The 25,288-nt window shown below is 35.9% G+C and overlaps 1 protein-coding gene across 1 annotated transcript; it reads left to right on the forward strand.

Annotated features, from left to right (window-relative positions):
• Window positions 1-1,689: 1,689 nt before the first annotated feature.
• LOC143850683 (uncharacterized) lies at window positions 1,690-24,202 on the forward strand. Its single transcript, XM_077359908.1, has 6 exons — window positions 1,690-1,796; window positions 2,559-2,616; window positions 13,299-13,369; window positions 15,410-15,451; window positions 22,904-22,969; window positions 23,885-24,202. The coding sequence occupies exons 1-5, from the start codon at window positions 1,690-1,692 to the stop codon at window positions 22,944-22,946; spliced, it is 321 nt and encodes a 106-aa protein (XP_077216023.1). The 3' UTR covers window positions 22,947-22,969; window positions 23,885-24,202.
• The last annotated feature ends 1,086 nt before the right edge of the window (window positions 24,203-25,288 follow it).

Consider the following 25,288-nt stretch of genomic DNA (forward strand, 5'->3'; position numbering starts at 1 on the left):
ATACAGATCATGTGGGTCCCATTTGGATGAGATTCTTGGTCAAACTACATGTTTCCAATGAGAATTGGTTTTAGAAGAGTACTCATGTTATATATATGACTCCACAAAGCATGTTCGGATGGTTTTGGGGGGGTTACTCTCTCTCTCTCTCTCTCTCCCTCTCTCTCCCTCTCTATGTCTCTCTCCACTTCATTCATCTCTTCCTCCCATCCTCTCAAATAAACCATGCGGTTGGGTCCCACTTGGGGGATAATCTAATTCGAAGAGGACATTGTTTTGTGGTATCCGGGTGATATTCAACTTTATACTTTCAAGAAGAGTGTGGACTTTCGTCCAAGATAAAGAAAAGAAGGTCACTCGACTGCTTTAGGGGGAATCCTTATCTCATGTTTTTTTTTTTTGGATTTTAATAAGAAGCTGTAGCAGCCCCATTTTGCTTCGCTTTAGCCAACAAAGGTTTTCTGTCTTGGGGTCGGTTTTTTAGGTTTTCTCACCCTCTAGGTTAGTTTCTTACATTTTCTCCATTTTTGTGCCAGTTTCCGACATTTTCTCTGTTCTTGGTCGGTTTCCTAAGTTCTTTCATTTTCTATGACAATTCCATTATTTTCCTCATTCCCAGAATATTCTAGGGAATTCTAATTGGTTTCCCTGGATATTTCCATGCAATTTATTTCCATGGTTTCTTCAAATTCCCGATGTTTTACCTCACCTTCCATCAGTGTTCTCTCATTCTCCATCAAGTTTCCCTCGCTTTCATTTTCCCTCATTTTTCCCATGGAAAATCTGAATTTTAAAGGGATTGGAGTTTTGCCAATTCCAAAATGGGGTCCGCTACGTGATTAAGATTAAAAAAATTTGGGTTGTATTCAAAGTACTTCGCATTTATCTTTTGTGTTGGGCACCAAGTATAATTCAAATTTCATGATGTGGGGCCCACTATGAACTATTAGAAACTGAATTTCTAATCCAGAGGGATTCTGCCAATTGGGTGCTATCTCATAGGTCATTGCATCACAGTTAAAAGGGCGAGCTTGATCTAATCCCAATCGGGGCACAAAGGCCATTGGCAAGGGCACGTATGAGGCTACAAATTAATTGAGGTACTCATAATGCCATGGTGCTGAGGTGTATAAATTTAAAATAGAAAAATAATGGAGTTCATTTTACTAACTGGCCAAATCTGTGTTGGCTAATTTAAATGGCAACTTGAAATTTTGTTACTTACATGTGCAAGTATATCACGTGGGAATGAGGGGATCCAACTGGTTGCTATAAATTCCGGATATGAAATCTTTGCTTTCTTAATATGAGCAGAAGCAAGCTGCAAGAATATAAAAGAAAACTTACGATGGAGGCGGAATCGTACATGCAATCTTTAACCCCGTATTAGAAGCATACCATCTCGTGTGGATTATTTCCACTCTGATCAGCTTGTCCTGTAGCAACTATATTATAACAATCCTTACTATTCTAAAAGCCTGAAGCCCTGAAATTTCGTCAACCTACTTTTCCCTTAATTCCCTGCTCTTGTCTTTGAAATCTTCCTCCTATGTCCCTATTTTTTCAGGGCAATTTCGTCACTTCAATGCTGCTTTGCCTGGAAAGCCACGTGCAAAAATCTTGCGGCATGTAAGCTACGCGTTCTCTCTGCTTGCCTTGGGTTTCCTTATCTCTCTCTTCTGAAACATCATGCAATCTACGAAAATCTACGAGGAGAAAGGAGGAGCAGAAATCGTGTGTTCTATTTATCGTTTTTTGTTAATTTGGCTGTTGTTTTATTGTTTATTATGCAAAAGGTTTGATCTGTTTCTTTTAAATCGATGTGGGTTTCCTTCAGCTATGTTTTTTGCTGTGTTTTTCTATCATTCTATCTTTCTTTCTAAAATGACACAAGTCTTCTGTAATTCTGTTGGTTCCGTTTCTATAAATTAATTTTTTTAAATTATACCACCAATTTCTCATAGATGTGCCTGATTTACAGTTCCTTGCTACTGGTCATGAATTTAGGAGATCTACCTTTAGCTCTAATACTCCATTTTTTCTTCTAGGATTTGTTGGTGATGAATGTGGAAGGATTCTATCTTTTGTTTAAAGAGATAAGCCTTTAGCTCATATTTTCCGTGCAGATAGTTGTTGAAGAAAATTTTCTCCTCTTCAGAGTATGATGAAATAAATTTAAAAGATCCCCCCCCCCCCCCGAAACCAGTTACTTCTGACATATCATGCAATTTATGAATATCTAAAGGGAAAAAGTAAAAGCAGAAATCATGTGTTCTGCCTTCGTTTTTACTAAAATTTGTTGTTAACTATTTTGCAATTAGGTATTCACCTTGTAGATCCCGATGCCTCAATGCTAAAAATCCAAAGAACATGGCTATGATAAAATTGCCTATGTTAACTTTCTTAGTTTCATTACTATTTAAATAATTTTGTGATTTTGGATTTATTTTATTGTTTTACTGTGTGATTTTCTTTAGGTGGAGTGTGTTTGAGTTTTGGATTTATTGCTTTAAATTGATCATTTTGGTCTCATAAAGTTTATTTGTATTTCTTCTCAGGTCAACAACTTTTGTAATTCTAAGCGTTGACAGATTGCAAAGCCCAGAAATTGAAAAGGTATCCTCAGTATTTTATTTCAATTGCTTCATATTGATGTGGCATTTTATTGTACTCAAATCTAAATACATTTATCTTGTTATATTCTTTTGTAATTTGAATTTTCAAGTCCAGTATCCTGCTTCATCTGCCATACACTTTAAATCTTATTTACCGACTGCCTTAAGCTTACTCTGAAGCTAAATTGAGATATCCACATATTCTCTAAGCTTTTCTTATGTGTTGTATCTTCTATTTCTTTCTTTTTTGTGCATATTTAGATGTATCCTTCTCTTTTTTCTGGAAGTTAAAAGGTCGAAAATTTGAGGCATGATATTTCTGTGATCTACATTCAAGTGGTGGTGGTGTGAGCACTTCTCTGCCTGAGAGTGAGATGAGTTCTACCAAAGCTGATATAGGTGCTGAAGTGGGTAGATGAAAGAGGGATTTCACTGCTGTACAATGCTTCTCATACATGCCTTGAAGATAGTATTACAAGACCTGATGGGAATTGTTTGCCGCAGAAACTTTGTGCAAAATGTAGTCATGATTTTAATCTATATATTTTATACTCTAAGCAAGATGGATGCAATCCCAATCAGTTGCCTCCATCAAAATACTGTTAAGGACCTTCAAGCAATGACACTGAAAAAGGGGGAAAATATTTCCAGATAATTACAAAAACAAACAAACTGTAGACACCCCATTTTGACCGGACCCTAGTTCACATTGTTTGTGCAAAAACCCCATCAAACCATTGATTTAAAAAAAAACCAAATTTCTTTCTAGAATGGGTTAGGGTCCCACCAAGATCCCCACTAATTTTCAAAGGAATCGGACAAGAGCTGCCCCTCAAGCGAGTTCAGTGTATAGTGTGGTGCAGTGCAGTGCAATAGGGAGGGTGAGCTAATTCAATCTAGGTGTACACCTCAAAATCCATGTATTTGGAGGATCTTTTTTATCAGACTAATGTTTTAGGTGCCCATAGATACATTTTTAAACAGATTAGGACCCCAAAAATTTCTTTGAAAAATTTCAGAAAATTCCGATGAAAAATTGCACTAAGGACGGGGCCAGTTTGTGTAGATATCAAAAATAGGGGGTGCATTATCCAGGCAGAATCACACATTTGAACGCCCATCAAAAGGAGTGCCAATATTAACTTCCGAAAAAGCCTATAAATAAAAGTCTAACCCTCATTTTCTTGGATCTAAGGTTTCGTTTTCCAAAATCAGAGAGAGAGAGAGAGAGAGAGAGAGAGCGAGAGAGAGTTCCCTCAACCGAAACCCTAACATTTCCCTTCTCCGATCTTCTCCGGCTAGATCCAACTGAGATTCGGCCATTTTCTGGCTAATTGCTATTGTTAAATGTCTTCGTCTTCATTCCTCTCTGCAAAAAATTCCTTATTCTTACTCTTTTCATCCAAAGTAGTTTAATTTTCTATTGAAAACGTGTTTCCAAACCCTAACTCCTAGATTCGGGTTTCTCCTTCATCGAATTACATATTTCTTCCATAGATCCGAATGTTCCAGCTTTGTATTCAGTTGGTTTTAGTAAATTCTGGTTTGAATTTCTCTCTGCAACTTTTGGCCACTAGCTCTGATTATTAATTGGTTCTTGGACGAATATAAAGGAAGAAAGGTCAGATTCAAGTCATCTTGCTAAAAGTACAAAGGAGTAAAACAGAGGTATGTAGAAAATCTTCATTTGTTTGATTCAATTTGATCTCATTTTTTTTATGTGTGTGAAAGAAAAATTATTTTAAAATTAAGATGATGAGTTGAGCATGTGGTTACTAAATGTATGTTTTTGCTTGATGTGTATGTACAATTTTTTTTTTTAGATAAAAATTCTCGAATCAGGCATTCATGTGATTTTCCTCTCTTGAAATTATTTTCTCAACTAATTTGTGAAGACACGAGTGGATGAAATTGCATTCGCTATTTGTAGATTGTTGATATTCCTTGAGATTGTATGATTTTTTTTATTGTTTTTAAAATCATTGAATAAATTTAGAAATCTTGTATTAAAATTAGAGAATTTGCGTGTATTTGGAACAACTTATATGAATATTAAACGTATTTCTGTCAATTGATCTTCCATTAATAAAAGATATGTGACATTTGTATTTTTTATTGGGTTTTGCTAACGAGTGCCCTTAGGGCACTCTTTAAGGAGCATTAAAAACTCTCTTTTTTACTCATTTTTAGACGGCAGCCCCTCATTTCCCACGTTTCATTAAATGCCTGCTACTTTTGTCAACATCAAGAGAAGATTGAAGCATTAGAGGGGTGTCTATATCAAAAACTGCTTTCTATTATTAGCATAGTTAAATAGTAAATTCTATTAATGTTAAAGCCCTCACTAAAAGAAATCAATTGAAATACATATATCTACTAAAATTGGATTATCAATTGAGATTGCCTAGATCTAACAGTATAAATATTAAAAGAAATTATCGGAAGCAAACAAGATATGAAAAATATAACTTTACTGTTCATATTAGAAAGATGTCTAAACACAATAAGTGAATACATAATTACATACTTCATTTATTGGATGCCTCCAAGGAGTCCAAGAAAGGCCTAACCAAGGCCGGACGGAAGAAACTGGAATGTGAAAACAAAGAAACTATCAGATTAGACCCAATGTAAGTATCTTGCAACAAAAAATAAATTTTGTTACTTGGTTTAAATATCACATAGAACAATCCACCAACAAATTCAATAAAAAAAGGAAATATCAATGAAATTCAGGTAACAAAAAAAAAGATTTCAGCAAATAGGGCAGAGGAACTAAGCAAGTGTTTTTGTGATCTTCTCTTGTAAAGTGGAAAAAACCATTGAAATCAAATGAATAACTACCTCAAACAATTGTCTGAAGGTTCCTTTGTCTCAAAGGAAGCTAGAGAATCCCCTCAAGCTTGATGAAAGGGAAAGACGTCCTTTCTTCACAAGTCTGGTAACAGGAGAGAGAGAGAGAGAGAGAGAGAGAGAGAGAGAGAGAGAGAGAGAGAGAGAGAGAGAGAGAGAGAGACTCTTGATGTTCATATTAGAAAGTTGTGCTTTTTCCATTTTCATTTTCCTTTTCTTTTGATATGGGCACTCCTCTCTTTAACAGGTAGGGGTGAGAAAAGAGAGGCTTTTGAGGAGTGTCTATATTAAAACAACTATTCTTACTATTTAGCATTGCTAATAATAGAAAGCTATTTTTTATATAGACACCCCTCTAAGCTTCAATCTTTTCTTGATGTTGACAAAAGTGGCGGGCATTTAATGAAACGTGGGAAAAGAAGGGCTGCCGTCTAAAAATGAGTAAAAAAGAGAGCTTTTAATGCTCCTTAACGAGTGCCCTTAGGGCACTCGTTAGCAAAACCCTTTTTTATTTTATTAAGAAAAAAATGTATGATCTGTTTTAGAGGTTGATTTGATAGGTTTTTAGGCTATATTCCAAATCTTAGTGTAATATGTGTAGAGACTTATGTTATTTCAATCAATTTATAGCAGGAGTTTATTAAGAGTTTAACGTTTTATTTTTAGTGGAATCATTTATACCAGCTGATATGTAGATGTAAGTTTTTTTTAGGCACAGGTGTATAGGTTACTCGTTTAAATGCTCTATGGATTTGTTCTTTTATAAAGAGAATTTTTTGTGTTCAGTTATTGTAGCCTTAAGATCATTTATTATATAACCTGAATTTGGATCACTTTTGTGCATGAATCGTTAGCTTCATTATAAAATGCAGAGGTTTCTTCTAAGTCACTCCTTGAATAATGGAGAGGTCAAGAAAGTTTAGTGCAAAGTTTTATAGTAGTTTATATTGCTAAAGTATTAAAATGATCTTTGATTTAGTCAATAACTATCAGTTTAGGCATACTTGTTTTGATTAAATAATGTATGCATGTATATGTGTGTGCCATATGTGTGTATGAGATGTGTGTGTATGTGTGTAAGTGTGATTTGCATCCTAGTGGACTTTGTAGTCAACAAGCGTAGAGACTTGCAACCTTGAGTTCCTTTATTGATTTATTTAGTCTCTGTAGATATAAAAGAGCCCAAACTACAGTTGGTTAGAGAAATTTGTCATGTTTTAACTTTCATTTTGGTTTTAAAATATGTTTACAAAACTTTTTGAGAATGATGCTTGTTATGTGAACCCATTGTGCGTCGGTCTTTTTGGCTGAAAGATTTTTTTTTTTTTTGTTAATCCTTTTTCTTTAGTTCTTTTGGGATACGTGCGCATCAGCCTTGTTTTGTTATCTACATGAATTTTATTCAAGTAAAGTAAGGAGTTAGACTTTCATTTTACAACCTGTAAAGGGAGTAGATATGATAGGGTGGAGGGTTTGGTGGGTGAAAATGCCTATTAATGCAGAGGTTGATAAGTTAGAAGATGAAGAAGTTTCCTGTCTTAATCCGATTATTAGAGGACATATGTCTGAGTAAGAAGGCTGCAGCAGTTCTTCTTAGCATTTTCTGTTTTAGCTACAACTGTTTTGCTGAGTTTAAGAAAGTTTTAACATGCGCATATAATTTAGCAGATTATGAAATCATACAGGTGTATTGGAAAACTCGAAATAAAATAATTCTGGTATAATTGTCAGAACTTGACAGTAGTTTTGTTGGAATTTTACCTTGGTATTCAGTAGAGTTTTGAAGTCGTAGCTCATGGTATAAATCTATTAATTGTGCAAGTGAGCCCTCTGCTACAGTTTTGACTTTTTCTTTAAATAGATAAGGGCTATTGATGGATCATTGTAAAAGATGTTTTATAGTTGGGCTGTTATATACAAGGGATAGCCACATGAGTTTATTCTACAAACATAATAGGGAATACCAAAATATGGTTGTGGTTAATATAGATTCTTGGTGTTTCATTTGAAAATATTTTTAGCTTGGACGCCTCTTTCATATCATTTAGTTAACCTGTGAGGAGCTTTAAAAGGGTAAGGTTGTTTGATTTTTTTTTAGCTGATAAGGTAGTGGTTTTAATAGCAAATGCCAAAAAAAGGTATTGTGTATGTTTTTTATAATTAAACTAACCATGATTGAGTGGCATTCTGTTTTATTACTGTGTGGGGATTTTTGAGAATTTCAGCAACCTTTGGTGACTGGTTAGAAAAGATATTTGTGCAAATAGTAAAAATGGTAAAATTAATATCATTTCTTGTCGAATATCACTATGGAGCTGTAGTTGTACATGACTTACTTAAAATTTTAATTTTCTTCATCTATCTCTTCCATGTGTAGTAACAATTTGTTTTGCTACAATAGTCTTATAAGTTCAAATCTGTTCATTTGCAGATTTCGAGGGTTATATGTGTTTTGAATCTTTATGTAGGTCATGGTGCAAAAATTTTCTTGGTTTTGGTTTAGCACCATAATGTTAGACATTGTATAAAATATGCTTGTTATATTGGCTATCAATGTAGTTTTGTTTCAATGGTTTAAATTATGTATTAGTTTTATATATAGCACAAAACCTGAACACTTTGTGACTTTAGTACCTTTATTGTCGAGAAAGATATGCACAATGCCGCCTTCTTATTTCTTTTATGAGCTCACCACATGAAGTTAGTTTGCCATGTCCATGGAGTGCTTAAGCAGGGAATAATAGGTGGGATAGAATAGCTAATAAAGCATGGTTATCACCATCATTATAACTAGGAGCCATGTCCAGGTATAATTGGATTTGCATTTTTTTTAGGTTTTCTTTGACCCCAATGAAAGTAATGGTAATTTTGGTTCAATGAAAAATGAGACCAGTGATAGAAATGCCCGAATATGATTGTTTAAATGATACTCATTTGTTTCTTTGCACTTGGATGATTAGCATCATCATGATTGTATAGTTGTTTATTTTCTCTCATTCATCATGTAGGAGCAGTTACATTAGCAGATCTTTCTTTTTATCTACTGTTGCCATTTTTTATTTAGATTACATATGCTTGCTCTATTAATTCAAGTTTTAAGGTCCTCTTACATACGGTTTTGAAGTTGTGATTTTTTTTATGGCCATGCTCAATAATGAATTGTGATCTTTTTATTAAGACATTTAAATTTATGGAATGTTGGTTGAATCCTCTCGTGTGTTTCTCACATTGATTTTATATTTTCAACATGGATGGTCAGGTAATACATACATTATGTCTACTGTTGACATCCTCTTTGTGCTTTTACCTTCATTGCTCCATTTTGTAACATGTGCATGTTGTGGATAGATATAAAGTTTAATTGTAGTTTCATTCTTACTTTAGTTTTCCCTCTTCAGTTACATATACCTAAAGGGTGTTGATGCACCATCTAGTTCCCTTACCTCATTTCCTACATTTTTAAAGTGAAGGTCGAATTGGGCTAAGATCTTTCATAGTTTTCATGGCTCTTTTCTGTTTTCTTTTAGAATTTGTCCATTGAGTGTAAAGGATTATCTTTCATGTTTTGGGTAATGGTGGAATGTTCCCCTAGTCAGCCCTATTCCCTCTTGTCTTAGGATTTTACAAGATTAGAGGATTTTCTTTTAGGTTCGTATTCTCCATATTCATAAGTTTTTTTTTAGAGTCTTGTCTTTTAGTTTAGCAATTTGTCTTGGCACTTGCTTATTTATTGCGAAGGCGATGAAGGCGTTAGCCCAAGCCTATCATTTAGGACTCTTACTATGTCCCAGTAGTATTTTTTTCTTCTCTTTTAGGTGCTTTCCTAGTCTTTTAGACACTAGTTTTTCCCTCATTGCATGTGCAATGAAAGAGTCATCTAGGGCCCCCATTAAGAGACATGTTTTATTTTGTTAGGCGGTTCTCCCTTGGAGATGAGCCTTCTCATTTGGAGCCCACCTTAGGAGGCTTTTAAAGTCTCAGTAGAGTTAAAGGTTTTTGCTTCCTTTGGAGACAAGCTATGTCTCATTATTTTTCTAGTGTCATAGTTTAAGTGTCAGCCTTTAAGCTTAAGAATTTGACCCTTAGTATGGGAGTTTGACTTTTGTTTTGGACATTTATCCCTTTTCTTTGGAGACTGGCTAAGCCTTGGTAAAGTTTGTCATCTCTTTGAGATTGTTAGTTTGTCAGGGAACTTTAGTTCCCTCGTTAAGGCTTTTCCCTTAGGTTGTTGGGATTTCATTTTACCTCTTTAGTACTCTAGCGCGATATGGTGAGTGTAGAGTCTCTTATATTGGATTCCCTTTAGCTGAAAGGGTAAACACATTGAAGCATTTAAAATACACAAATATTTGAAAACTTAAGAAATTTTAAGAGCGTATTAGGAAAATGTGTTTTCGAACTACGTTCGCTTGATCCTCTTTCAGGAGATACGTAGTGCAACTTGGGATCCTTATACTAAGTCCGGCCAAACTTTGTAAATAAACCATCTAACCCTTTTAAAAATGCAAGAAATCTTCCGTATAACTTTTTTTCGAAAAGATCTTCCTCTAGAGTTAGGATTTTGTCCTAAATAGAGAGTTTTTTTCAGAGTTAGGGGTTTGTCCTTTTTTGTTTGTTGTGTGCTTGTTTTAGAGTTAAGAGTTTGTCCTAGAGTTATAGGAACGCCTCCGTCCGATTAGTTAGCGATTCACATCGCTGACTGATGACTAGGTCTAGGATGCGTTAGTGATCCCATTATTTTCCTTATGACACACAACCTAGTTATACATAGGTTGTAGGAACCACCTGCATTAGCTTAGGGCTAACCTGCATTTAGTTAGGGCATATAGGATGTCCTAAAAATCCGCAATCCACTGGAATTTAAATAATCGCACAAAAAGCTTTAATAACTAGTCTGGTCTTTTAGGTCAAGTCTAGGATTGAGGTCTAGGTGTCTTAGGCATCATAGTTTAGAATTGGTGCACAGAAGTACGTTGCCTTGATTCTTGGGGAGGAGGGATACGTAGGCTTCTTTGGATGAACATCAGACCATCCAAGGACTCGGGCTAAATCATTTAGAGTTTAGGATTTGTTGTGTCGCATGTGATATCAATAGGTTATATTGCGTGTTTTGTTGTGTTTTTTTACTTTTCTGCGCAGATCTTATACCTTTAGCTGTAGAATGCATGTGTTTGTCCATCAGAACTTAGACACCCATTAGGCATGTCACTCATAACCTAGCAATGCTTAGGTGACACACTTCTTTCATTTATTTTTTATGTACTTATTATTTCTATTCTCAGGAAATGCATGCTTAGGTCGACGACTCCTGAGGATTGATCCCATTTCATATGATTTTCGCCCAAAACTTTTCAAGGTTAATAATAAATGGCATAAGAGACCAAGTGCTTGCACTCGGACGAATTGGGGGTGCTCTTCGAATCTTCTCCATTCGTAATCAGGCACGAGCCCATATACATTTCTGGTTATCCATTGCACAGAGGATTTATTTTTTGGGTTCCATGGCCTATCCATGGATGGCAACTCTGAGTTATCTTAGGTACGTCTCGAATCGAGAGGTATCTTGTTTATATCGCCACTCATGCTATGCTATGAGGGTGACATCGTTTCGAGAGTTCCATGGTAGAGCTCTCCATTCACGTGGATGATCCGAGAGGCAGTTGGGGGCTCATCCCTCACCTCTCTCTCGGATCAGGGTCCACACAAACCAACTCTATATCTACCTCACCTATAGAAAAGAAATATGATCAGTTAGAGTTATGATCTTCTTGCATCGGTGGTTTCCAGTTTGTTAGGGCACGTACTTTGATTTGGGCTGTGGGTATTTCATTATTTATTTTATATGCACTTTGGTCTCTATAAATGGAAGCAATCAGCCCCTTCATTTTAGCATTCCTCTTAATTTTATAATCAAATATGCCAATTTGTGAATATTTATCAATAATAGCACTCTTACCTTCGTTTTACCCTTCTGTATTTAGCCTGTAAAAGGTTCTTGCAATTCACTATAGATGTTTGCTTGCATGTTGATTTCTTTGTTTTCTCATTAATTTTATCTTTTCTTATGCTTTCTTGTTCGGGTAAAAGCCACACCACACTCGTCTAGAATCAGGGTCTGCTCTTTTTTCAACCATGTTTATACAATACAAGGTGGCTTTCAAAATTTAGAATGACAATAGCCAAGTTTAATTGTAAACATTTCTTTACTGAATTTTATAAAAAGATCATGAATCATAAAATGATGTCACCAATCTTTTATAGAAAGATCAAATGAGTGTCTTTGGAGAAGTATAACAGATGATGCTCGTCGTTTAAATAGGGATAATTAGTTGAACCTATATGTTATTATGACAGCTTTTTATAAGTTTCTGCTTAGTTTAGAAGAGATAATTTTCCTAAGAAAGGGATTAATTGCAAGATGGGCATGAAGAGAACTAAATTGCATTGCAGTTTTTAGATCAGGTACTTCTTGCTATTATGCATGTTTATGAGCTTTGTTGAGAATTTTCCATATTTGATCAATTTAGTTATTGGGCATGAAGAGAACTAAATTGCATTTCAGTTTTTAGATCAAGTACTTCTTGCTATTATGCATGTTTATGAGCTTTGTTCAGAATTTTTCCATATTTGATCAATTTAGTTATTTCAACTGTTTTATACTTGATTTTATTTGTTGTTCGTTCCTGTACTGTTTTCTCTTATTTGCTAATTAGTAGCCTTTAAGAATATTACTTTGAATGAATTAAATGAATAAGAAAAAAAAATCTGCCAAAGCAGCCGTGAAATTGCTTTCTATGAAATTGCCTAGCAAATGCCATTGAGCTTGCTTGTGGGTGATGATATCTTCATATAAATTTCCCTTTTGTGAATCCTATGTTTATTACAATTTCTAATTGTTTGGATGATCCCCCTTTGTAGTTATTTCAAATAATTGTAGGTGGGAGAATTCACTAGCGCAAAAATATATTTTCTTTTACATACAATATGGGGATTTGAACCTCAAAATGACGTGGGTTTCATTTTAGAATTGGTATATTTTTCGTTACTTGTTTGGTTGATTTTGGTCCTTGCAAATTTGGTTGTAGTTTGTTTTTTTGTGGTTGTTAGTTGGCATTTATTCTGATAATTGAGGCCTTAAGAATGATATTATAATACCGAGTTTTTATATGGTGCCAGACCGCGAAGTACCTACCGTGAATGTTGTACCACCCTTGATATTTTATCCAACACCACCACACTTTTTAAGAGGTTGCTATTGGATCAAATATCAAGAGTGGTACCTCTTACGTACCACCTTGACGGGACTTCACGGTCGACCACCATATAATTTCTCTCATAATACCATTAAAAAAAGAATGATATTATAATCTATTGTATTAACAAAGCCAGTACTTCTTTTTTTAATGGTAAAAACCCAGTACTTGTTACCAAGGTTTAAAATTTCAGTTTCGGTAACCGTTTCGGACCCCACCAGAAATCAAAATTTCGGTCCGAAATTTGGTAATTTGGTTCCAAATTCCGAACCCAAATTTCAAAATTTCGGACCGAAATTCTGAAATTTTGTAACACTTTAAAAAAAAAAAAATGTCATAAAACCGAAATTTCGGTCCGAAATTTGGTAAATGGTGAAAAATTGAATTTCGAAAAATTTCGGTTTCGGTCTCCACCGGTATCTGAAATTTCGGTCCGAAATTTCGGATTTCGGTCGAAATTTTAAACCATGCCTGTTACACATTGGTATCTATGCTATGTTCTCAACATTATTTAGGAGGATTACACTCTACTGAGTTATGTATCAGTTTAAATGATCTTAGTTACTTCTTTTGGCAGGAATTCTTACAGCCATTGAATACCATAAATTCATCATTGATATCGAGGTGCAGAGACTATCATCTTCATATGTTAGTGGACCTTCTTAATTATAACTTGCAGGCCGGAAATTGCTTTGAGAGTCCCGCTGGCAAGGCATTTCCCTTTTACATTAGCTTGGCTAACCGAACCATTTACCTTTCGATTTTCTGCATGTGGGATTTGGTGGTACCTTAACAAGTCTTTTGGATTATAATTATTCCCCTTTTTGTATGAATATATTTTAGAATTGTCAAAATATTGATCTCTTGAAGCAGCCGATCTATTCATAACCTTGCCATCTAGCTGTTCCCATTTTATTCCAGGAATTCAGAAATGGCATAGTTGATACAACACTTATACCAAAGCATGAAAAGGATTTAGCTGTGGTAAGAATATGCAATGAGTCCGTGTGGCATTTTTCATTGGTAATAATGATCCTCTATTTCTAAAAAGTTGTTGGTGCAGGGCACATGTTCTTAATAGATATTAGTTAAAAAGCCTTTCCATTTTTTGTGTTAGTCATGTATGTACTTGATGCTATTTCTTCATTTTCTTTCTCATGCTTATATAAAACTCAACTACAAAATGCCTCTGATTTTAACCAGCTTGACCAAAGTTCAAATCTTGGATGGTACAAAGTCAACAGTGGAGATCTCAATAGGTGTTTATGATATAAAAAAAATCTTCATATTTACATGGATTTTTTCCCTGGACGGAACAATTATACCTTTCCATTTTTTTGTTAGTCATGTATGTACCTGATGCTATTTCTTCATTTTCTTTCTCATGCTTACATAAACTCAACTACACAATGGAGCTGCCTCCGATTTTAACTAGCTTGACCAAAGTTCAATTCTTGGATGGTACAGTCAACAGTGGAGATCTCGATAGATGTTTATGATATAAAAAAATCTAGAGATTTACTTGAATTTTAACAATTATTTTAGATTTATCAATAAAAATGATATTTAAAAAAAGGGGATTTCGTAGGGACTATTGCAGAAGGCAAAAGGCATTTCGTGGGACAACTGTTACATGAGAGCCATGAATTAAATAAGGGAGATGATTTATTGATGCGTATGTGTTTCTCTTGGAATCACATATATGAATTAATAATTATTTAGTTGATTAATGGGCTTATGGTTTCAGTCATGTGTTTGTATGCTCTGTTTATTAGTGTTCTCTAATCTGGATCATTCCCTTTCAAGGTGACAGATTGTTGAATGATAGTGTGGTAACAGTCACAACAGAAGATGCGAAAACAATTGGAGCAGGTGTAGCCGTGTAGTCATTCCTTGGAGTTCTGAAAGTCAAGTGATCAAGATAGTTTACTTCCTGAATGGAAAGGAAACATTAGTAAACCTTTGAATTGGAATTGAGGACAAGATTGCAATGCATTTGGACAAGTTTTACTAGCCCAAATATGGAGTTTTTATTTTACGGGTAGTTGCAGCAATAGGATGTATCCATCTCCTGGGTCTTCACGAGGTCAATGACATTGAGAAGATGTCTGATAAAGTTTGTGGTAAAATAATCATGTATTTTTCAGATTTGTGTTGTAAAATACCTCAGTCACATGTATAAACACGTATTTTTTCAGATTTATGTTGTAAAATACCTTAAGTCGCATGTGCAATATTTGAACTTCTCTTTTCTATTTTCTTCATGCTGCTGAAATCTTAAGTATATATGAATCGAGATTCCCCTTATTTTGGCTACATTATGTTCAGCTCATTATTTTCACGAGGACAAATCATTTTCTGAGATAAGTGGTTTTATTCTTAGGAAAAGACAACAAACCTTTGGGTTCTACCTTGCCCTCTCTAATTTCAAGTAGAGGTATTTCGATAGACCTAGAGATGGATTCTGCGATTTACATAACCACTCCGTGTACAATTTCACATTTGGGTTTTCCCTTGCCCTGGAGATCGATTCTGTGCTTCGAGTTCTACATTTGCTTTAGCTTTTCCCTTGCCCTTTAATTTGAATGAGTGATTTTTAAGGTTTACGACTGATTTTATCATTTTTCGGGCATTTTTATTGGGTTATTTGCTGCATTTGGATCTTATTGACTTCATTTTTTTATTCAGGCTAGATGGATTCTGCCGACTGAAGATGAAACAAAGAAGAAGGTAAATCCAAAATCAGCCACCCATAATGTGGGATCATACCGTTCCCTAATACGTTACTATCAATGTCGTGTACATTGCTATTGGCTTGATTTAATTGATTATTTTTGTTCTTATGTCTATATTATGATTTGCATCCAAAAGTAGTGAAGGCCTCAAAAATGTGAAACTGGAACCTTACAACATGGCACTAGACAATATGAAATCATAATCTATGTTTTCTTTTTCCTGTGTTTGGTTTGGCTTTACACATTTTTAGCGTATTTAACTGATAAGCAGACCAACATATTAGGCAGTAGAGGAATGTACATCGGTGCTTGAGCTGGATCAGAAGCACACCTGGAGCCTTGATGCTGCGGGCACACTGGAGCGAAGATGAAGATGAAGAAGATTCACAACCTTAGTATCGGTTCCGTGTTAAAACTTTTGGCGAACGTCCTTTGAAGTGAAGGTCTTGTCAGTAGTAAACCATACTAAATCATGTTGTAAGATAATGATTCTTGATTATGATTCTTCAATGAGATTTAGGGATGTTTGAAAGCTCCTGAACATTCATGTTGCATCTTTTTCTTTTTGTTGGTCTTTAATCCTTATAATTTCCTTAACTCCATTTTGTAAGTTATTGATTCTTGGTTATGATTCTTCAATGATTGGGAAGAATCAATAAGACTTCTCCATTTGTTCCCCGCTGATTACTAGCACGCACGTCGCAACGCACGTGCACTTTTACTAGTTAGCTATAATGGGAAGAAGATATTTTAATAGGAGTAGCAGCAAGTTTTCTATTTTTATGAGGCTAGTTTGGGATTTTTCTGGTGGGCAAGGCTCTCTTTCTTAAATTATTCTGTTCGGATTCTTTTTTTGAGGGCTCTCTCTCCCCCTCTAACACAGGGGCGGATAATCAGTGAGCTACAAATTAATGAAGCTTGGGGTTGATATTTCAAGATGAATATAGAGGTGGCTGTTGGGGATTCATGGGGTAAATTCAAGCAGCAAATGGCTTGAATCAAGAGGAACAAGAGCAACATACGGCTCTTCTCTGTGTGGCTTCGGAAAGCAACAACGGCAATAAGGCAACAAGGCAACGACTAAATTTTTATTCCAAAAGATGATGAAAATGTTTACAATATTGCCTATTTATAGGATTCCGAAAAGTGAAATCCTACTCAATCTAAAATCCTAAAAACACTCTAAAACAAATCTTCAAAATTTGTCCATCTCTTTCTAAAAGCCTGCAACTTTTAAACTTCTAAAACAACTCTAAAAGTTTCTAAAATCTCTTCGTAATTCCTACGTAAATCCTAAACAAATTCAAACTCTTAAAAAAACTCAATTTCCTAAAAATTCTAAATATGGATGGCCAACTCTAAATAAAAATAAAACAAAACAAAACAACCCAAAAAGGACTCTTGAAACGTAGTAATCAACGTGAGTCGTTGATCTTGGCGCCATATTATATCTTTCGATCCGAGGGTCTTGAACGATCCAATTAAGGTTCTGACGATCTCAACCGTTGATCTTCGTGATCGTGCAAGATGCACATGCATCATACCCGCTTTCTTGAAAAGAACTCGACCACGAGTTCATGATGAAACCGTTGGAAGTAAAAATTGGCACACCAGATTTGCTTCGTACTCCAACTTCGAATTGGAGGCCTTTCCAGCGAATTAAATATTTTCATAGGGTAAGTATTCTAGCATTCGTCGATGAACGATGGGATTTGATTCGGTTGGAAAATAGGCCCTCGATGTAGTCTTCGAATTTTGGTGACGAATGCAAAAAATAGCTTTCACTTCGATCAACATCAATGACTTTGAGCTCGCTTTCAATCGATTTGTGGTCATCTTCAAGCGATTCATCTATTTTCGACTGATCTTCTTTTTGAATCTTATCATCCGCAAGGGAATCCTCAAGGTGTTCGTTTGGCGTCAATGGATCTTCAATGACGATTGGAGAAACTGATTCGCTCAAACTATGTTCCTCAACACATCGGTCTAATCCATCAATTCCTGCCTTGATTTGCTCTGTGAGTGCATTGATATGAGCTTAAAGTCATTCACCGAGAATTCGTTGTTGTTCATCTCTAACACATTGTTGTTCCTCCATCTCACTTATAATTTTTAATATCTCGGTGATTTGATCCGCTCGTGATGGAGACGTGGTGAGGGATCTTAATTTTCTAACCCAAGATTACAAGAAGATATAATTCTTGTTTTCCTAAGCTCTGATACGAAATAACGCAGGGGCGGATAATCGGTGGGCTACAAATTAATGAAGCTTGGGGTTCATATTTCAAGATGAATATAGAGGTGGCTGTTGGGGATTCATGGCGTAAATTCAAGCAGCAGATGGCTTGAATCAAGGGGAACAAGAGCAACATATGGCTCTTCTCGGTGTGGCTTCGAAAAGCAACAACGACAATAAGGCAACAAGGCAACGACTAAATTTTTATTCCAAAAGATGATGAAAACGTTTACAATATTGCCTATTTATAGGATTTCAAAAAGAGAACTCCTACTCAATCTAAAATCCTAAAAATCCTCTAAAACAAATCTTCAAAATTTGCCCATCTCTTTCTAAAAGCCTACAACTTTTAAACTTCTAAAACAACTCTAAAAGTTCCTAAAGTCTCTTCCTAATTCCTACGTAAATCCTAAACAAATTCAGACTCCTTTCAATTGGGTATTTTTTATTTGAAGGCATTTCTTTGAATCAGTTTGGGAGATTTGGGTTTGGGTTCGGCCATCTCCCTCATACCTCTTTGTCCAAGTTGGATCTTCTCTTCCTCCTTTGTATTTGAATTTGTTTTTCTTATAGTTTTTCTTCACTACACAGTACACACTGATTTCGGTCTTTGATTTTAGTTTTTCTTCAGTTCATAATTTCATATGTGCACTTTCCGTATTTGTAAAAAGTCCCAAAGGACCTTGTTGGTTGGAATAATATGCATTATATGTGGTGTGGTAGTGTGTTTGGTGACACTCAGAGCCTTAAGACCATAAATATAAGGCATATGGAAGTTCATGGCAGAAATGGAGGTTTCTTTCATGGGGCTTCTTGAGTTATTGGGTTATGTACAGAGTAGTATAGAGAAATATAGAACTTTCATAAAATTTATTGCAATTTGGGTGTGTTTAGATTATCACCCATAATATCTATTGCAATTTGGGTCTGTTTGGAGAATCAGGTTTAGGGGTTTGATTTTTGAGGTAACCACTCTGTCGACACGAAGCCATTCAGTTTGTCACTGCCATAATATTTGTTTAATTGAATTCATTGTTTGCATTCTTTTTCTTGTTTCTTTCTTTTTCAATTTGAATTATTATGATTTGATAAGTTCCTATTTGGTTAATATGCATGTAAGCCCAAGGGTTCAAACATTCACCTTACCTTCTTGTTTTGATGCTGGCAAACCCAAATTAATTAGTCTTTATAGACTAATGTGTTGCTTTGTAGTGTTGTACCTTAGACAGGAACCTGAGAGGTCATATCGCCATTACACAACTCAACACATGGCTTGCGGATCAACATGCACAAAGGAACCAAAGAGCTTGTACACACATGGGAGACATCATCCTCAGAAGATGTTCAAGTCAAAGAGCTCAAGTAAAAGATCTCACAAGCATGCTGAGCAAAGTGCTAATGGAAGCTTGGAGTTGAACCAGCATTGGTGACCACCTCATGTACCTCTCAACATGATTTGAAGAATGGAGGAAGTTACAAGATCCAAAGCAAGTTGAAGAGTTCACTCACAAGTTGAAGATGTCTAAGAAAGTGCGGAGGAGCCAAGACATCAAGAAGACTCAAGGTTTACACTTTTAGATTGTATTGGAGTCCTCTTAATTTAAATGTATTTGCACTTTCAAAGGCTTTCAAAATGGTTTCGTAAAACAGATTTGATATCTTTAGAAACCATCAACACTCCCCAAAATGTATTTGAAAACCTTGGACAAAAGCCCAAAGACCATGGCCCAAGACCTTGGATTTTTATAAGTTAAAAAGGATTTTCAAACAGGGCCGGTCGACCGGGGTTCCCCGGGCGACCGCGGCAAGGTGGCTGGAAATCCAACACTTGTCGAAACATAGCGGGCCGGTCGACCGCGGAGGTGTTCCTGGAAATCCAGAAGCACTCAATCATGGTCGGGCCGGTCGATCACCATAGTGCCGGGCGACCGCGGATAGGGAATTGGAGAAAAATATAAAAGTCGGGGTAGCCCTCGTCGGGCAACCGCCATGGGCCGGTCGACCGCGTATGTTTGAAATTTGAAATTTATATAAAGAGCCCGATAAGGGCGAGCGACCGCCGTGCCTTGGTCAACCGCCGCGGCCTAGAAAAAGAGTCGTTGGGGCTTGCACAGGTTGAGTTTTTCAACCCAGTTTTTACGGTTTTACGCCCCAAACGGTCATATCTTTCCATGGGCTATTTAAACCCTATCCTAGACCAACTAAACAACCTTTTGGTAAATTATTTTCAAATCCTTTGAGTCAAAACTTGCAAATCTAAGGTTCTTTACTTTTATCCTCTTTATGCTTTGATTTGTGTATTTTCATTTATCAAGAGGATCTCCATAGGCTTTTACTTTGCTAGTCTTTTGGAGAGAGTGAGCTTTTGAGTGTTTGTATTAGCCTATCAAGAGGCATTAAGTGAGCTTTATTTTGTTCCATTCTCAATGTAATCGGGGTCTACGATTTGGCCCAACAACAAAGGTGAATCCGACGCGAAGAGGAGCTTTTCCCTTTGAGACGTTTGCGAAGAGTGATCACTACCTTGGAGGCGGTTTGCGAAGAGGAGTGATTTTCTTGGAAGCAGTTTTGCGAAGATGGATTGTTCCTTGGAAGCGATTTGCAAAGCGAGTTTGTTCCCTTGGAGGCGGTTTATATTGTAAAGCCTAGGACTCAGCGTTTAAAGAGGTCCAACATAGTGAAGAAAAATCCCAAGGAAAGACCAAGTACTTGGGTAGTGGAGTAGGTTCGTTTATGACCGAACCACTATAAATCTCTGTGTAGTCTCCTTGTTTTCCTTCTTGTCTCCTATTGGGTGTTTGGTAATTTCTAACCTTGATTTATGTTTATGCTTAATTGAACAAGGGTTAGATTTAAACTTGTAATACTTTTCAAAATCCTAATTGAACTTCTAATTGCTAATTGTTAAAATTGGTTTTAACATTACACTTAATTAGGACAAAAATTTTAATAACCCAATTCACCCCCCTCTTGTGTTGCATATTGGGATTTCAATGCACACATGATGCATGCTATGCTCCTATGTTAAAATTCTTATTTTATTATACTTTTCTTTTTCTCCTTGGATGTCGCAAGAAAAGGTGCCTAATGTTATTGGTAGTGAACAATCTTCAAACCCCATAGACTCAAGCCAAACGGTTGCAAACTCACGGAAGAGAAAGTCAATGAAGCCATGGTCAGAAGTGTGGGATCACTATATAAAATTTGTTAATGAGGAGGGTGAAAGTAAGGCTAGGTGTAGGTACTGTGAGAAGGAGTTACATTGTGATGCGCGAAGAAATGGAACTACCACACTTAGGAATCACATTTGTTCATGCAAAAAGTTCATCGCCAACTTAAACACAAAGCAAACACAATTGAATTACCAACTGATAAGGGGTGAAGAGGGGGAAGGTAGTGGCACCCTTACTAGTTGAAAGTTTGATCAAGAGGCTATTAGAAATGCCTTAGCCCGTATGGTAATTGTTGATGAGCTTTCTTTCAAGTTTGTAGAGAATGAAGGGTTCAGAGATTTCATGTTAGTTGCATGTCCTCGGTTTCATATTTTGTCACATTGGACGATTACCAGGGATCCATTTCAATTGTTTTTGGAGGAGAGGTTGAAGTTGAAAAAGCTTTTTAAACACTCAAGTCAAAGGGTATGTCTCACCACAAACACATGGTCATCTTTGCAAAGAATTAACTACATGTGTCTCACAGCTCATTATATAAATAGTGAACGGAAATTAAACAAAAAGATAATAAAATTTTGTCAAATTTCTAGTCACAAAGGTGAGGACATTGGTAAGGCGGTTGAAAAGTGTTTACTTGAATGGGGGATTGATAAAGTGTTCACCATTACCTTGGACAATGCAAGTTCAAATGATGTGGCGGTTGGATACTTAAGGAGAAGACTTGTCGATTGGGGGTCTAATGTGTTGCAAGGAGAATACCTTCATATGAGATGTATCGCACACATAATCAATCTAGTTGTGTGTGATGACCTGAAACAAGTGGGAATTTCAGTTGAACGTGTGTGGGCGGCGGTTAGATATGTGAAGCGTTCTCCAGCTAGGTTGAAGCTCTTCAAAGAATGTGTTGAGACTGAAAGGATTCAAAGCAAGAGTTCATTGTGTCTGTATGTTTCCACTAGATGGAACTTGACTTATTTGATGTTAAAAGCACCTGAAAAGTTTGAAAAGGCATTTGATAGATTTGACGATCAAGATCCGTTTTTCAGTAGTGAACTTGATTCGGGGTATGTGAATGGGATTAGAAAGCCCGATTATGAAGATTGGGAAAAGGTTAGAAGGATGGCCACATTGCTTCAAAACTTCTATGAGCTCACCATATAGGTTTCAGGCTCAATATATGTTACATCCGACACTCTATTTCATAAAATTAGTGAGGTTGAATGCCTTTTGAAACAATGGAGTGAGAGTGATGACTTTCAATAGGTAATGACGGCCAGGAGAATAAAAGAGAAGTATGACAAGTATTGGGGCAATATTGAAAAGATGAATAAGTTAATTTATATCGCGGTTGTTCCTGATCCTTGAAACAAAATGAATTTTCTGAAGTTTGCTCTTATTGATTTGTATGGAGATGAAAAGGGCAAAGAGTTGGGAGAAAAAGTGTTTGATGCCATAGTTGAAATGTTTAATGAGTTAAATAATAAGAACACAACCAACACACCTCATGACACTCAAGTTCACTCAGGATAATCAAGTTCAAGTGAGAATGCTCAAAACTCACAAATGCAAGAACCAAAACAACATGTGAGGAAGATGATGAAGGAAAAGTTCAAGAAGCACATGATCGCATCCGGTGGTGGGGATAACAAATCGGAGTTGGATAAATATTTAAGTGAAGATATCGAAGACGATAGTGACGAGTTTGATATGTTAGGGTGGTGAAAACTTAACAGTCCTAGATTTCCTGTACTGTCACAAATGGCTAGGAGTGTGTTGGCGGTTCTGATCTCTACCGTTGCTTCAGAGTATGCATTTAGCACAGAGAGACGTGTTCTTGATGCATGTAGGAGTTTTTTGACTCCTAAGATAGCACAATGTGTTCAAGATTGGCTTCGATCATCGTCAATGCCGGTTAACATCGAAGAAGCATTAAAAGAACTTGAAACAGGTGATAATGGTAATATTTGTATTTTTAAAATTTTTTGAGTATGTTCTACTTGGAACTTGATTTTGTTATATTGGTATTCTTTTTTTTTAGAATTTCAAATACTGAAGATGCTTCTTCAAATATTGATCTTTGAAGAGTGAACGATTGAGGTTTCAGGTATGTGGAGTTTCCTTTTAATCATTTCTTTTAATCTAATATTTTCCTACTTTCATGGTTCATAATGATTGGAAATTTGGAATCCACTAGAGTGCCTTTTGCCCATCAGCTGATCAACCCATGTACAGATGTACTAGCATATTTCTTGTTTCTTTTCACATTATCAGTTTATCACCTTGTTAATTATCAGCCTGTTAATGGAGGAGTTGGATACATAATTATCAATCATTATGAACCATGCAGTATTTTTGCACTTGGAGTTGGATACATAATTATCAATCATTATGAGCCATGATGTACATAATTATCAACCACAAAGCACTTGGATACTTGGATACATAGCTATTTCTATATGTATTCAGTATTTTTGTATCATGAGCTAAAGCACTTTTGTATTCTATTCTATCACTACTCCATCTTATGCTGTGTTCATGTAGTTTATACAAGTCTCACTCTTGTGGCTGCCCTCTGATCTTCTCTTTTAAAAGATTCATCTTTAGAAACTTTATACAAGATTCATCTTTAGAAACTTTTGGGCTGCAACTTTATACAAGATTCATGTTTATACAAGATTCATGTTTAAAAACTTTTGGGCTCCAACTATGTGGTGTAAAGTTGCAAGTTGCAACTACTTTCATGGCTGCAGTTTAATGTTTAAAACTACAGCCATGAAAGATTCATTTAGGAGTTCTTTGTTCATTAATTTTCTTGGATGTGTATCATGATTCAGTTCAGTACTTGTGAATGAGTCCTGGTTTGCTGAGTATCTGATAGATTTTTGGGGTGTCTAGTTCACTGGTCAATGGGGATCTGTAGATATATGTTGGTATTAATATATGTACATATTTTCGTCATTGCCCAGGCAACACACATCACCATGATGTGATCTAACCCATCTATGAATCATTTTTACAGATTTTTCTGAGGAGAGTTCTCAAGGTGTGGATGCACAATAACAAGATTCATCTTTAGAAACTTTTGGGCTGCAACTATTTGGTGTAAAGTTGCAAGTTGCAACTATTTTCTCATGGCTGCATTTTACTATTTAAAATTTGAGCTTTTATATCCTTTCATGGCTGCAATTTAAAGATAGTGGGTAGAAAAAACTCCATTGGGCCTATTGATATTTTGATTGCTGGTAGAAGAAATTCCATAAATGTTTGAAATTTGAGTGCATTGACTGCATTCATATTGAGGGATCATGAAGTATTTATAGTAGTATGCCTTTTTTTACTCCGAATTTATTTTATGCCTGTGAATCTGTGATCATGAAGGTTTCATCCATTCCAACAGTTTTTGCATTCATCTTCTGTCATTAATGGAAGTATAGATTTAATGTCATCTTCCAGGTCCTAGAATCACAAAAAAAATAGTAACTTATCCAGGTAGTTCATGAAATATTATTAGCAAAATACCCTTGTCATTTTCATAGGAAAAAATTGGTTCAAGATTATGCTAATTGATGTTTTTAATCATTAATTTAGGCATTTAGCATCTTGAGAACCTTGTTTGTTTTGGCTTTGACAAGCAATTTATTAGCAAAATAGCAGGGTTGTTCATTAATAGATTCAAACCGACATAACCAGTTTGGTTAGTATGTGTAACTGTTCGGTTAGTATATGTAACGGTTCAGTTTTGACCGAATGGAAACCCACTGCTCGTTATTCGGTTCTAACCGAACTAACCGATCAACCGAATTCTTTTTTCAGCTTTGGTTCGGTTTGGTTAGTGTATAATTTGGTTGCGGTTTCGGTTACCTAGTTTACATAACCGAAACTTTTCGGTTCGATTAATTTCGGCAAAATCGGTTCGGTTATAACCGAATGCACAACCCTACTTAGTGTGTGTGTGTGTGTCTATATATATATATATATATATATATATATATATATATATAGAGAGAGAGAGAGAGAGAGAGAGAGAGAGAGAGAGGAATATGTTCGTGCGCTCAAGCTCTTATAGGAAATGGTGCGCTTGAGTGCACCAATCACATGGGTCCCACAATTTCTATGAGGATCCAAACCATTCATTTGCAAGGCCCTATCATAGATAGGGTGTGTACCAAAAATCAGCTCCATTGAATCATCCTAACCCCTCCAAAAGTGGAGGGCAAAAATGGGCAGATTTGTGGTCTGTCCATTTTGACCTCCACAAATGGATGGGTTAGGATGATCCTATGGAGCTGATTTTTTGTACACACCCTATCTATGTAAGGCCCTTTCTAATGAATGCTTTGGATCATCCTAACAATGTGGGCCTCATTGGATTGAGAGCTCAAGCTCACCATAAGGTTCCAACGCTCAAGCTCACAATTCTTTT

Source organism: Tasmannia lanceolata, unplaced genomic scaffold, assembly GCF_043159265.1.
Source record: "Tasmannia lanceolata isolate RefF3 unplaced genomic scaffold, GAP_Taslan_0.1 ptg000018l, whole genome shotgun sequence".
Classification (NCBI taxonomy): domain Eukaryota; kingdom Viridiplantae; phylum Streptophyta; class Magnoliopsida; order Canellales; family Winteraceae; genus Tasmannia; species Tasmannia lanceolata.